Source organism: Channa argus, chromosome 15 (genome assembly GCF_033026475.1).
Source record: "Channa argus isolate prfri chromosome 15, Channa argus male v1.0, whole genome shotgun sequence".
Lineage (NCBI taxonomy): Eukaryota > Metazoa > Chordata > Actinopteri > Anabantiformes > Channidae > Channa > Channa argus.
The window spans coordinates 17,775,205-17,791,312 of NC_090211.1; the positions used below are offsets into that span (position 1 = coordinate 17,775,205).

A 16,108-nucleotide genomic window follows, 5' to 3' on the forward strand; every position below is an offset into this window, starting at 1 on the left:
GTGTGTGTCTGTGTGTGTGCATAGGGGGCAGATCCAGTTCAAAAATGTTCAATGCACTGTGATATTTGGCATTAAGCTTTAAATATGTATGGATTTTGGACGTATGTTGCTGGTGTCATTTGACAAAAGCATACGCAGAGAGACAGTGTGTCTCACTGTGAATGCATGGACTCATCCCATATGGTGTCAGTGTGACTTTATGCAAATACAAACTCTATAAAGTTAAAATAAAGAGGAGCAAACACCATCTGGCCTAGGGCTCATTTTGTGCAACCACAAGGACAAGGACAAGTGATAGAAGACATAAAACCATCGGGTTTGATCAAAAATGAAAAAGCCTCTGCAGAGTACGACTGCAAAGGGCACAAAAGAAACAACAGGAGATTGTGAAAACATGACAAATATGGGGGCAAATTTAAGACACATATGCTATAATCTAAAGGATTTAGCTTTTGAGTTGCGTTTTACCATCTGATGGAGATTTAGTGTCTAACTCAATGTCATTTTAGGGACAGTGTCATTCACAAACTGTCTATTGTGCTAAAGCATGTTCCACTGCCGACAGCACCTTTTTATCCACGAAAGTTATTTGACAGAAAAGAAGTCCAGAGGATATTAACTGTCATATGTCATAAATTATGTCATTGTGTTTTCTATGCTGACCTTGCAGAGTGAAAGTAAATGAAACCACACTCTGCTGCACTGCATGCTGCTGCATTGTGGTGTATTACAGTGGGCTGTGTTCTATTATTCTAAACTCTATTGCATCATATAGTCTATGTAGCCCCTTATCTCTACCAAAGCAGAGCCTCACTGTAGATCTGAGTGCTGCTAATGTGCTTAAAGAACAACTTTACCCATTTTTAACTTGCTTCTTATGGTTCTGGTTATGGGAATTTACCTAATCCACTTGATGTCATTTGAAGGAGTTTTCAGTTCAGGTGACGTCACCTGGTTATTCTGACTACGAAGGTTATAGTCAACATCCTTCGTCAAAAAACTCTTTCCGATGACACTGAACTGAACTAAAACCGACTCCTCCAGAAGACGTCATCTGAACAGAAGCTACTCTACTGGATGACATAATCCCCAGACGACACCACCTGCAGGGGTTTTTCAACTAAAAGCAGAGAGATATTTAATGGAAGGAGAACGGAGAAACTTTTTTTTTTAACTATTGAACCATAAATGTAGAAAGGAAGTCGAAAATTGGGGAAGTTGGTCTTTAAGAAAGTGCTTTTTTTGCAGCCATAATTCAATATCCATATTAGATAGCAGTGAACTTGCTGTTTGTAACCACATGACACATACTGTATCTTACTTAAACAGCAGTCCCCACTGACATGAGTCATGTTTGCGGTGTGTTACTGTAGTGGTACTTTATTCTGTCATCATTCAGATGATTCCCCAGTGTCTTCTCTGGGGAAGTGATCAAACCCTTTGGAAAGTGTAATATGGAAACACCATGTTTTGATTTACTCTATGCACATGTATTGCTCACAATGTATGTAGTTTGCACTGTCTTTTAGCTCTGCTATACTTGGTGTTCACACCACCTTCTGACGAACTAAGCATGAGCTGTAACAATGAGGCCATGTAAACTGACAGGTTGGACAGTTTGGGTGAAGTCATCCTGCATCATCAGCACCACGTGGACCCAGGTCAAATTCTGGCAGGACGACAGCAGGTCATGCAGCACTTCACTCGACCTTCATGTATTAGATTTTCTCTGGTGTCACAAAGAGGAAACAACTAATTGTGAGTAATATTATTTGAAGTGAAGACAGAAAAATGAGGTGGTATTTTGTGCCATAGTATTAAAGCAGGAGAACATTTATGGCTTTACAGAGAGACTGCTACAATACACAGAGTTGGGCAAAAGGTCAACACGTTCCTGTGACTCTTTTTCTTGCTCTGGTTACTATGGTTTCCAATTAATTGGCCTGGATATATGCTGCTTAAGTTCTCTGTTTCAGGTGTTGTTGACCGCGGGTTCAGGTGACAGCCCTCGTACAAATGAGACCAAAAGGGCAAATGAAACACAGTTTGAGTGACCTGCACCAGATGAATTGGGATTAATCCCTGTATTAGTAGAAGAGGGTGTATCGCTTTTGTCAGTAACATACATTAGGTGTTGAAAAGGCCTAAGTCACTGGTGCTAAGACCAAAGTACGCACAATTCTGTAACATAAACATACTAAACATAAGAAATTGAAACCAGCGTTTCTCGGTTTCTGCCTTTGAAATCCTAGTGTGTATGTGCACGTGCGTTATCATGATGGTATGTCCACAGAGAGAGGTTGCAGCAGTATTGTGATGCAGATGTCCTCAGGTACCAGCCTCCCCCGCAAATCTGTAGAACCACGTAAGTGACACGGACACACAACTCGCACCTGTGCGTCTTTATTCTCGAGATCAGCTGCTGCCGAGTACAGTGTTGTACATGTATGTATGCATGTGTGATTCTCTGTATACCCAGGGTGCACAGGTGTGTTTCTGCAGACACTCTACTCATGCGTGTGTGTGCTGGATATTCCAGTAACGATCAACGCCAGACTCAGTCGCTGATGCATCGGTGTAGCTTTAAATGCCTGTTACCATGGAAACAGGCAGCTGGCACACAGGTCTGGTATACAGACAATGGTCTCTCTCTGTCCCCCCCCCCCCCGGCTCTCCACCATACTGCTCTACCCACCATTTACTCGATTCTGTTTCTTGTCGTGATTTTCATTCATTCGCGACAGTTTTCCCTCACCAAGCCCTCCTCCTTTTTTAATTCTCCGCTTTTCATTCAGTCAGACGTTTTTCCCTCTGTCTCAATTCATTCATGTCAACCCTGCCACCATCGTCTCACATCTGTCTCTCTCTGCTTTCATCACTCTCTCCACGTGTCACATCATCCCCTTTGCCGTTTTTCCCTTCATCTATCTCTGTCTACCTGTTCATCACTTTCATTTCCTTCTCTCTCTCTCTACCCAGGACTCTGTCCATCTTTTATTTCATGTAAACTAATGTGCGTAGCTCCATTGCATGAAAAAAACACAGAAATGCTCACACTAAAGAACACAGAGTGCTAATATCACGAGTTAAGGTGTGTTGACATGTGCATGACTACCACATATTTCTTTGTAATTAACTAAGCCTGCAAATGCATGGGAGGTGTTTGCATGTTCTCCCTGCACCTGCATCTTTCCTCTGGGTACTCGGGCTTCCTCTAACAGTCTAAAGACTGGTCAACTTTAAAAGACAACTAATCGCCTGTATATGTCACCCCTGTGATAGATGGATCGAATGGCGTTATCATGCTGAGACGAACGATCTGCGGCAGACTCCGAAATGACAGGTTTTGAATAGAAAATACCAGAGTCTGGAGCTTTGATCTTGAAGTGCAACTTTAAGCTTTTGCAACTTTTGACAGAATAGGCAACAAGGTTTTTTCCTACAACTGAAAGGCTAAATTTACATTTAACAGACCGAGTACTAGACAAAACAGATGTACACACGCATAAAAATGCTGACCTCACCTTGCCAAAGCTGCCCTTTCCCAGCACCATCAGGAAGGTAAAGTCAGACAGCTTCATGTGATCTTGGTTGCCATTGGAGTCGAACCGGGAAGCAGCATTGGCTGATTTTCCTTCTGTGGATTTGCCTGGGCCGATTTTAGCCCTCTGAAAGGAGGAAAGAGATGACAGGGGGCCACATTAGGCAACACCTTTCATTCAAAGAGGCTACAGCTTTTCAGCAGTATTTTGGAAAGAAAATAAGAGATTTACTCTTTACTATGTGTCCTATTGGTTTCCTGATTTAGAGGCTCTATTTCTTAATTTAACTACCAGTGATTCATTTTGCAAATGTTGATGGAATTGCTATTTATTATAACTATCACAAATAAATAGGCGGACAGAAAATGATCAAGGACCACTGCTTCAGAGCAGAAATAGCTAAAGCTTTCATAAATTTGCATACATCTATGAGACAAAGAAAAAAACTATTCTGAAAGTAAAACCAATAAAAATACAAATACAAATGCACCAAATTATATTGCCCTAAGAATTTGTGCTAATGGTTAATATGCTAAAACATAATTTAAATAATAATAAGAAGGAGAAGACATGGCATTTCTAATAGTTACAATAAATAAATGAACTGTTGACTCATAACAGTTAATCACCAGGCGACGGACATCTTGGGTCGACCACAAACCTTTAACAACTGCCAAATTTATTGTGCAACTTTTGTTGGTAAGGTGACTTTTTCATTGTCTTTACCATTTTAATAGCACAGAAAAAAACATTTTAGTTAGAGAGGTGGAAGCAGCAAAAAAAAAAAAAAAAGGGTAAGGATTTTAGCCTTTTCTTTCATTTTATTTTACTCATTCTGTGCAGGCACTTTGCACCCCATTTCACACTTTCCATAACAAACATGGGCTCCCTGTGAGTCTGCCACTCTATTCAATTATAACTGTCACCACATCCCTTGTTTTTGTCCTTCAAGCGCTCTCTCCTACTTTACTCACCAAACATTTTGGAACTCTCTCTCCAAAATAACTCATTTCTACTTCATCTCCATAAACATGTTTTGTCTCTGACTTGTCTTTCCATTTACGCCCATCACCTGTCTCTCTCTGTGCTTCACTCTGTTTCAGTGATTTAGTTATCATTGTCACGCTCTTGTCCAGTTTTAAGATACTTTCTCTCCCCGTTAATGATCCATGCTTTTATTAAGAAATTATTTTAAAACATTAACTAAACAGCCGGACACAGAAACAGATGGACAGTACAGGATGTTTACATCTTATTTTAGGCGATTTTATCTTAAATAGCTAATCCACATTGAGGCTCTTGTCTTGAAATTGACAGAGTGAAGAAACGATTACTCTGCTTCTCTCTGTGTGTGGGTGTGTAATGCAGCCCATACGGTCCTTGACTCATCAATGGATAAAAGGCTCTATCTGTCTCCATCTGTTGTGACACAAACACAGGTACACACACAAACACAGGTACATACTGTACACACACACACCGAGGAGCAGTCATAATATCGGGCTGAAGGCATCACAGCACAAGTATTACTTTGATAATGGATGGATGGAGACAGGAAAATCTAATACAATGGCCTCATATTGACTTGAGATGTCTTTTTCCTTTTGTCGTTAAACCTGCAGTGGTGGAAATGCTGTCAGTTACTCATGACTTTAATAAACATTTAATTGTCTAGTGGAGACTATGGGTTTGAAATGACTCTGTGATGTCCTCACACCTATGATGTGTCCCAGTGGGTGAATGAAACTACAGAAGAGTCAAAAGATCAGAGGTAAAATAGCTACAAAGTCACCGTCGCCAGCTGTTAGTGAATTATCACCAACTTATGACACATACTGCGTCATGATTTGTTTGCTCCAATTTATCAAAAGTTAATTAAAGTTCACGTATAATTGATTTGATAATTACAGTAGATGGAAACATGTCCCTCTTGCTCTCCATAAATCTTGTCCTTTTGCCTGTGCATCTGTCTTATTCTCTCATCTCTGTGCCTCAATTCCATTTTATATTTCCTCTACTTCCCCCCTCTCACTCTCCTTTAATTCTGCTCCCTGCATGCACGTAATAAAAAAGAGAGAAAAGGGAAAACGAATTAAATGAACAAGAGCCAACAAATAAAGGAAAAGTGAAATAGAGGAGGGCAAATTTAAGTAACTTGAAACTACAGCAGTGGAGTAAAAGGACATTATTCATGTCCAAAATAGTTTAAATGTGATTGCCACTGAATGTGGTGTTTGTGTGTATATCCACAATACTTCAAGTGTGTGTGTGTGTGTGTGTGTGTGTGTGTGTGTGTGTGTGTGTGTGTGTGTGTGTGAGAAAGAGAGAGCGAGAGAGAGACTAAACGAGAGAGAGAAAAAGAGAGAGAGAGAGATTCTAAATATGGTTAAATGGAGACATGCAGTTCAGTCAAATCGCTCTGTTTGTCCCAGTGCCTCTGAGAACTTCACTCTAGAGGCTGTCTTCACAACTCTGTGTGTGTGAGTGTGTGAGAGAGAGAGAGCCAGCCCCCTGAGAATCTCAGTAAACGTCTGAAGACCATGACCTTGAGAAGATGGAAGGGAAGAAAAACAGATAAAGAAAGAGACCCACGGCGGGGGACTGGAGGTGATGGAGGTCATAACAGATAACTGATGGAGAGAGGGGGAAGCAAAATGAGGAGAGGAAGGTGATTGAAAGAAGAGAAATTGAGGATAGAAGGCTACAGTAGTTCCACAAAAAGCTGGTATGTTTCAGACTCATGACTAACCATGTTAAAAAGAAATTTTACAGTTACGTACTATTTGAATTTGTTCATGACACGGCAGTAAAAATGTATATAGTGTGTCTTAGAAAACCAATCACAGGCTACAGGTATGGATCCCTTTATATTAGCATAATGACCATTCTAAGTGATTCTAATTTTGTAGTAGTGTCCGAATGTTGAGTGTGTAAAATGTGTCCACTACCGTATAAAGTGCACTCAAACTATCCCACAATGCAACAATGCAAAGCAGAATACATAGCATGTGCCCTACTTTCTCGTAACAATACCACAATACAATGCTCCCAATTTTAGAGATGAGAAAATTAAACAAGGGAGCGTCGGTTTGCCAAAAACCCGCCATAATTATTATATTTCGCAATAGATTTCGATGTGTCGTTTTAAGATTAGAGATTTTGGCTTTTTCCTGTGCGTGTTTATCACACAGTAATGTGTTAAAAATAGAATATGGTATGAGAAATAATATGACAGCCGCACTGCAACAACATAATATTAGATTAATCATTGGAAATTGTATATTTTACTGAGCAGTAAATACTATTGTTGACAAAACCTTTGTTGTACTTCACAGTTCATTTTGCCTTAGAAATAGAAACAATTCACCGAAATAAAATAATAAAAAATAAATAAATATTATGATTAGGAATAATCCTCAAAAAATGTAAACATTAGTGCTTAACATGATTAACATGATTCCTCTGTTTTTCCAGCCAAGCAGTTAGTTTCCTTAACCTAGTCAGTTGCTGGCTGTAGCTCATCTAACTATTAGCAAAATATTCTTGAGGTTTCACTGAAACCTCGACTTAAAAGCACATCTGAAGCTGCAGCAGCAAACAATAGAAAAATCGTCCCCAAACAATCTGATCAACAGATTATGGGGGGAGTCTTTGATGTTTTGCAGCTTATTGTCAAAAAGAAGGAGAAAGGGAAAAAGAGAGAAAGAGGAAAAGAAATGAGCGGGGTTATCCTTTCCTCTGCCAAATGGGTTGATGAGTGGGCCTTTTGGTCAGCCACACACACACACACACACACACGTCTGGACCTGCAGTGTGCCAGACCGGATGGTGCTATAAGTGTGCCTGCCAAGTGCTAACAGCTCTCCCAGAGAGGCTCTCACTCAGACACACAAGATGCGCCGAGCACACACACATTTACGTGCCTACCATAGCAACACATTCAAACATATGCAGCACAGATACATACACATCCAGATAAAAAAAAAAAACCAAACAAAAAAAAACAAAAACACAAACAGGCTGCAGCCACCAACGTGCACACACCTCAAATTTCTGCCGTAGCTCCTCGTTGCCCTCCTCCCCCTCTGGAGGAACGGGGACATTAAAGTACTCGCCTTCTTCCTGGGAGAGCAGCTTAAACCTGAAGTGAGAGAAAGAGAGAGAGAGAGAGAACCTTTCCAGTCAAATCAATTTCCAATTAATTTATAGAATTTAAGCATTTAACTGCTGCCATTAGCCAAAGCTGCTGTCAGCTAATGCGCGGATTTAAGGTCCAAAAGATAATCACTGATTTTTTACTAATTCACTCTCCTTCACGGTGATCTAGCAAAGCCTGATGGACCCCAAAACGAAGCTGAGATGCTCATTTCACCACACAGGAGGACGTTACTCATATTGGACCCATTACCTGAGTAATGAGGTATTAGTCCAACCTAATCTTAATTGCAGCACATAATGATGGGTGCAACTTTTTACTTTCCATCTCTTTTACCAGTTCATCCCATCAATTCTCTTACTGACACCAAGGACTGGAAATTGTAGTTACACTGTAGCTATATTCGAAATAAAGGTGCGTTACATTGTTAATTAATTGAAATACTGCTGACCTCAGTTTGGTGGATTCACCAAATTCAGTCATTTTTAAATCAACATATTACCAGAAATTTGCTACAGTATCTATGCAATAAAATAGATTTGATTGTAGTGCAAAAGGATGCAGTCACAACACAAAACACCCTCCCATACTGTGACATGTTAAATAAAAATATTATGAGCAAGGTTTTCCCCATGTCATTTGGTGCCACTGATCAAACGTCTCTTACCGTTACCATGGAAACCTCGGCCTTCGGCTTCAGCCTGGTGGTAGGGTCGCAAACTTTGAGGCTCAAAATAAGTCTACATTACATTATTAGTCAGCAAATTTGAAACTGTCTAACGCTATTGTTCAGTGTAGATGACACTGACCACATCTCTTCTGTCTCTCTTCATGCAGACTTCAGAAAGATGAGATTAACTGCCCTTCTCAATGTTTCCCTTTGTGAATATTCTTCCTCACTCCTCATGCAGGCACTAGTCATCTCCCCCCTTGGCTACACCAATGTTCTACTAACAGGGCTAACAAGGTGTATGATCTCAAGGGATCCAAAAAATGCAGTGGCACGGCTGCTTTTCCTTTAACCAAAAAGGCCATGTAATGCAGAACCTCAGGTTTAAGGCCCTACTGCACATCGCTACAGATGGAAACACACTTGCACAGGTTCTCTCTGTTTTAAAAATCTTTTTTCTCTCTTTTTTTTTTTTTTTTTTTTTGAAATGGCATCCCTCCACCTCCATCGTTCCACCTCAAACGTTGGCATCTCATTAAAATCCCTGACAGGGCAGCATCAGCAAAAAGTGAAGATACGAAGATATAGAGACTGAACTATAGAGAGACGGGGGAGGGAGGGTGGTGGAGTGATAAGGAAGCAGAGATAAAGAGAAAGGGAAGAGATGCTTTGGCTCCGAATATCACCAAGATTAAAAAAAGAAGTATTTCTCCAACAGTGCACCAAGGTCATCTTCGCCCTTCCTTCTCTACCTGTGCCGTTCCCCAAGTTTCCTCCACCTTTCATCTCACCATCCATCAACTCCTAGTTTCTGGAGCTCTGAGATGCCAAAGGACAATGATCCCATGAAGTCATTGCGGCTGGTCAGGTCCCAGTCCCAAATCTCCACTGACAGACGGCGGTCCTTATCGTACTCCTTCAGGTGGCTGGGAGGAAAAACAAGGTCAATTAACATCTGGATTAGCTTTAGATTGGATTCACTGTTTCCTTATGTGTCCTTCCACAATAATTTGCAGCCTATGAACGGCACCTAGTGTCATTCATCTTGTGATCAGATTCACCTCATTTCCCAAACAGCCTAAAAGAAAAATTGCCGTCTGTTGCTATTTAAATTTTGTCATCTATCCAGTTTGTTATTGTTAGTTGTTAAGTGCAAAAGTGCCTTTCAAGTCGAACATCTGCACCCAGATGCCTGAAAATGCTTTCTTGCATGTGAACTGTGATGGGACTTATTTAGACTGTAATTGGAGCCAACTGCAGTAACCGACCCCACAAGCTAGGATTTATAAATGTAAGGAGCCAGATGTTTTTAAATGAGCCCCAGTGGTTACTCACAGAAAGATGAAAGACAAGATAAATCTGAGGAGAAAAGAAAGAAGAAACACCAAACATGCTCTTACAATTTAAAAGTCTCATTCCAGACAGGGTTGAGGCAGCACTTTATGGTCTTGGTCTTCTGTTTACTCTCACTGCGGGGATCTGGGATCAGTTTAAGTTTCACGTAGGGGTCTGACAGACCATTGGGGTCCATAGGAACCAGATTCCTGGCCTCTTTGACTAAAGGTAGAAGGGAAAGAAAGAAAGGGGAGAAGAAGAATAAGGTGAGAGATAAAAGAAAAAGCTGAGATGGTGAGAAGAGTTAGAGTTAAATTCATTTTAGTTCAAGTAGCTTCAGCATCAGGAGCAGAAAGTAAGTGATTTTGGATGTGTGATAGCAGAGGTTTTAGGATCAATGTTATTTTGTTAATCCCAATTTCCCAAGTCAATAACAATAATAAGAATATAATTACAGTACTAATCAGCAAACCCTTGTATTCATACCCATGCTTTGGATAGTGTGCATAAATGAAAATAGCAGGAAAGTCCAAACACAACACTCACTGTACTCGTGCACATGAATCGGTGTAACCGTGCCGCTTGGAATTTCATTTAGAACCTGCAATTAACTTGTCAGTGACTTTAAAAAGCACTTGTAGCAGGTTTGCAGCACTTAATTGTAAGTTTGGGGTGGTGTGTATGTGTGTGTCTATGTATGTATATTTCATATATATATACGTATATAAAACTGACAACACAACACACTGACAACATAATTTTAATGACACAACTTTCCTCTTAAAACTACTATTAAATTAAGAATTACTGAACTAGGCACATAAACAAACACATTACAAACTCTTAGGTCTTCAACACCCAGTGCAACACGTCTGTAAGGTCCATATAGACAGATAAAGGTTGCCATTCCCAACACTAATCCTTCTTTTGTGGTTGTCTGTTATTGAGCTATAATTGTATTCCAGTGGCGTAAACTCCCCTGTGACTGCGTTTTGAATCGTCGTGTGTACGTGCAGTTTTGTTCGTGGTCAAGTTGTGAGGTCACGTCCAATTACCAGAATCAAGGCTGGTGCTGCTGTGACTTAGGCAGCTCACTTGGGAAAGAACACATACACACACAAAGCTTTTCCCCCCTCACAGATAAACACACACACACACACATATCTCACGAAGTACTTAGCTGGTGTAGCTCAGTAATGTCTTTCATGTAGTCTTTTTGCAGGGAATGAAACATGGCTTTTATAGTGAGCTTTCTGACACCATGTGAACGCAGCAAGTGAAACCTTTTAGCTTCCCATTTTTCTTCCTCCAATACTCAAAAGAGAGGGCAGCACTGAATAACTCGGGAGCAGGGGATCATGAGAAATCCATCTACAAATGTAAAAGCATGAAACACGTCTTTCTGGATCTCTGTTCACTGCTACACTCTGGTTTTAAAAGATGTTTCATGTTTTACACAGCACTAAGAGCTTTGTATATCAGTTATTAATAGTAAAACACAAACAATATTTTCACACTTGTAGTTGACTTTATTGTGTTTAAACCTAAAGAGTGTTAAGTTATAAATATAAAACAGAAAAAGCCCACGAGAAAGTAGTCATACAAATCCAGTTCATTAGGGACTGGAAGAAGCCAGCTTTCCCAATAAGTAGACCCCCTTGCAGATGGCACGATCGTGGGAGATGAGGGTGGACCTGGGAAGAACACTACTCTTTCCCCAGTTTGTCCAAACATCCCTGAGGCCAGATATAGTCATATGTTCTGAAGAGGTGAACAGGACCATTCGACTGGTCGAACGGTCGTGGTGGAAAGACAGACGCGAAGAGCCCTCGGAACTGAAAGCCGCCAAGCACCTGGACCTTGCTCCACAATGTAAGGACAAAGAGTGGAAGGCCTGGTTATTTCCAGTTGAGGTTGGCTGCAAGAGTTTCCCGGTTCATTCAGTGGGCACTTTCACACAGCGGCTGGAATCCTGATCTTCTACGGACTTTACCGGAGGGCAGTGTATGTGAGAGCATAAATGTCCAACTGAGATGGACTGGAGTTTTCCCGAGTTATCGTGCGAGCCCCCTAGTACAAAGTCTGGATTATGTGAGTGAGCCTGTGCCACGATAGAGCACGCTGCCATTTCCCGAATTATCTGGAGCATTTTAAGTAAGCAGTTAGCAGAAAGATAGAAATGTTGCTTCTTCTTGCTCAAAGCTTCAGTCATAAGAAGGTGACTGAAAGTGTTAGCATCTAGACATATCTGATAGCAGTGCCACTGGCATTCACACCCAAGCTGGGCTGCCTCCAAATTATATCCAGTCTACTGCCTAGTGTCATGGGGCCCTATTGGACTCAGCTCTGGTGTTGTGATTGCATCACACAAGGAAAGAATGTTTTTGGGTTTTTTTTTTTTGTTGTTGTAAAGGAAAAATGGCCGTGGTCTTCATAGATGGCCAATCGCCCGTTTTCTTCTTCTGATCACAACAATTTGAAACATCATAAAACGTTGCAACATGAAATCAGACAATCAGCCTGTTGTGAGCTGTTGTGAAAATCAGAAATAAGCCACCTTAAAAAGAGTTCTGCAAAAGACTTGGAGTGATTGGTACAGTGCAGGCAGATGGTCAAAATAAAGTAAATTATGGTAACTGACACTATTCTCTATTATTGCACGTAGATTAATACTCTCTAGTAGTCTGATTGGCAAAAATTAAGTGAAGAAACAGTGGAATTTAGGCCTTAGATGAGACAGCAACTGGATTTTATGTCCCAAATAAAAAAGGGCTGCTAGAAATAGAAGAGAAGACAACATGTTCTGTACAAAAATTATAGCGCACTATGATTAGGAGGAAAATTATGTAGAATAAAAATGTCACATTAAGTGACTGAAGTAGTTGTTTTACTGTCACCACAGCACCAGAGTTCACATGGACTACAAACACAATGATGACATGCATCATATAGCTGCAGCTGTTTCTGACTGACACATGTATATCATAAAAGCTCAAATATTCTTTTATATCAACAAAATGAGATACAAATCTGTTACTGTTTGAATCATGTAACATCCTGTCAAACCAGAGGGAAGGGAGACCCTCCCAGTGAGCTCTTAGTGTGTGAAAGCCTCAAGACGCTGGAGAATTTATGCTGTGAAAGCACTTTGCTGAGCTTAGCTCCGAGAGGTTAACCACAGCGCAGACCCAACAGCCAGCATTAAACCCTGAGCAGAGCAGGTCAATAAATATTAGATGATGCCAGTTAAAGTGACCATCAAATGGTGGTCAAGGGGAGCTATGAGGAGGGTAGCATGGCAAACAGTCTCTAAGGACACTTAGCGAAGTAAACAGAGTAGTCGGTGTGTATTTGTTACGTACTGTTTGAAATTCCTGCTTGCGTACAAGTCTTTGCTGATGGCAAAGAGCATGTAAGGGTCTGTGTATAGAGGTGTGTGCGTGTGTGAGAGAGAGAGCGATAACGTGTCTGTACTTGTGTCTGCAGGGAGGGTGAGTGGAGATAACGGTGCAGCACAAACTATGAGCACAGCAGAACGGGGGTCTTGGCCGTGCACCTTTTTCTATGTGAAACAACCTCATCGGAGTCCAAATAGGATACTTAGGTGTAAGGAAGGAAGTCCAAAATCCTCTTGGGGATGGTGAAATGGAATTAGCATTCAGTGGTGAGCATGTTTATACCATATGTTCAGTTTGGCTTTTCTGGAGCGTTGAGAACAATGCAAACACAAGCTATGCACCAAGATGCCTGATAAACAGCCCAGATCTGAGTTTTAAAAAATGCGAGATTAAGTGGGGAGACGTGATGTGAACGCATATGAACAGAAACATCAACCAAAAGAAATGAACTTCTGATTGATGTTGACTACACCCGATCCCAAACCACTGAAAAAAAAAATTTGAAGCTTAACACACACACACACACACACACACACACACACACACAGAGTTATCTAAGAAATTCCAGGTGCAACATCAGCTGTTTGTTCGTTCAGCATGACCTGAGGCCGATTCTCATTTCTATTTAGTAGTCTTTCAGCGATTCAGCTGAGGGCTTTTCCTGACAGATTATGGATATTTTGAGTAAACAAGAGCCTCGATAATCTCCACAGGTTGGAGGAGCATTATTCAAATTTCCTAGTCAGGGGTAATACATGTAATAAACCACCGCTCCATGCTGGCTCCACAGAACATGGCAGTATATGATCATTGCAGTGTAGGAGTCTAGCAGCGACTAGCCGATCTCAAGGCTTTAGATTATGTATTTCAGCAGCGAAAATCCAAAATATAGCATAGCTGTTTGGTTTAATATGCTTCTCTTATCCGGGCATATACAAATGCATGAATCCACTTTTCAAACATAACCTGCTCCTTCTGCATTAAAGTCAGTTCTGGTGTGAGTACAGTGTCCTATAAACAACAAAATGCCTACAAGCGGATGATGTTTTAACATATTGTAAGCAGTGGTGACAAGAAACAAGTGCTTAAATTCCCAGTGGAATAATCCAGAATATATGGTTATCAAATCCAAAGCTGGAGACAATGACTCCGCTCTTAGGACCAGTGAAATCCTGATTGGCTGAACACTTCTTGACTTTAAGGTTTATACCTGCTCCTTTTTTTTTTTTTTTTTTGAAGCTTTTTTTTCTTGAAGCATGTTATTGGAACTCTTTAATCCAATTCACTGCGAGTCGGGACCAAATGAAGGTGGGCGCACCTTTCAAAGCACTAGTCGCACAGTCGTTGAGTTACAGTAACAGAAGATGCAGAACCTCTGTTCTGCCACTGAACCGAATGAAGAGGTGGGGGTAGGTGGGGGTTGGGGTTTACACAAAAGTGAATGATAAAGTGTCACTTCATGTCAAAGTTGATAGTTTTGATTGAATCTACAAGCAAAGTCCCCATCACAGATGAATTTCCCAGTGCACATTTGCATTTGGCAGATGCTTTTTAGATATAAAAATATTTTTAGATTTGTTTTTTTTATTTATTTATTTTATTAGATTAGGTACCTGGGAAGCTGCAGTTCTATGTTCAACAACTTTTGAAGTGGCAATGTCCTGAGCATGCAGAGTTTGGCAGCTTGTTCCACCATTGTAGGAACACTGAGTCGAAGAGTTTCGCTTGGGATCTTATGCTGTGTCACACAGCCACTCACCACACACTCTTTGTTAGCGGAGCTCAGAGCGCCAGAGGAATTATAGACCAGGATGAATGAGCTCCGCTAAGAAGGTCCTGCTGAGATGACCACGCTGGAGGCGAGAGTATGAAGCTGCTGTGGGCAAAATTCTGGAAGCCAGTGTAGAGATCTGAAACCGTCCACGAACCACCAGTGGCCACTGCCATTCGTCTGTGAGTGTGTGTGTGTAAATGGGTGAATGAGAAGCGACATTGTAAAGCGCTTTTGGTTAAAATTAGACAGGCTGCTGCATTTTGGGTCATCTGGTGGAGTTTGTGCATGCTGGTAGCAGGGTTACTGCAGTCAGCAGGGTTACTGCAGTAATGGAGGGGAGCTATGACCAGCCTTTGCTCGAGGAGTTGCATATTCAGAAAGGTAGGGTCTGATGTGGTAGAGGGCAAATCTGCTGCCTGAGAGATGGAGGAGATGTGGTCAGTAAAGCTTAGCTGATTGTCAATGATGACCTCCAGATGTCTGGAAGACTTTTCAAGGACAATTACTGAAGTGCTTAAGTTGATGCTGATGCTGTATTGTATGGAAAGTCCAGCAGGAAAGACTGGAACTTCTGGCTTGGACAGACTGAGTTGAACACATCTCTCTCTCACCCAAGAAGAGATGTCAGACAGACAGACAGACAGACAGACAGACAGACAGACAGACAGGCAGAAAAAGAAAAAAACATTAAAAAGACACGAGAACCAGCAGCTACTTCCACAAGCTCCTGCTATGTTAAGCTGTAGCATAAATCCTAGTGGTTTTACAATTCATTTTGTGCTTTTTTTCTACCCCACTGCAATGAGGGAGCTAGCTGCTGATGGCTGCACACTGACCCCTGTGGACACAAATGAGTATAGTAGCTCCGGGGCTTTTCACTGAAGGCAGGAACAGGAGTGAAAAGAAAAGAGAATTCAAAGAATTCAACTTTATGAATGAAATATACGGTTATTGTTGGCTGTGACATTAAACTAAACTAAAATAATAATAAAGGAAAACAATACAGCTGGTTGTCAGTTTCCCCGACAATTTAGCTTTATTTAATTGCATTTTATTTAGGTTAATTGTGTCGCCCATGTGGTGTTCTGCCTTTACTGCTGCTTTAGCAGTCTGTGTGTGATAGTCTGCTCACTAATCACTTGCCACAGTAAATCCCAGCTAATGACGTGTCCGCAAGCGTGAGAACCAGGAAGAAAGAAGAGTGAGAAAGAAAAACAACACATGAACGCACTG

General features: G+C 41.1%; 1 protein-coding gene across 3 annotated transcripts in view; it reads right to left on the reverse strand.

Moving 5' to 3' along the window:
- prkcbb (protein kinase C, beta b) overlaps positions 1 to 16,108 on the reverse strand; it is a 95,604-nt gene that overhangs the window by 27,383 nt on the left and 52,113 nt on the right. For all 3 annotated transcript variants that reach the window (XM_067476483.1, XM_067476482.1, XM_067476480.1), the window contains exons 8-11: positions 9,769 to 9,925; positions 9,160 to 9,294; positions 7,587 to 7,683; positions 3,525 to 3,668 (exon numbers count right to left, since the gene is read on the reverse strand). In XM_067476483.1, coding sequence (XP_067332584.1) covers positions 3,525 to 3,668; positions 7,587 to 7,683; positions 9,160 to 9,294; positions 9,769 to 9,925 — 533 coding nt within the window. The remainder of the gene's footprint in view (positions 1 to 3,524; positions 3,669 to 7,586; positions 7,684 to 9,159; positions 9,295 to 9,768; positions 9,926 to 16,108) is intronic.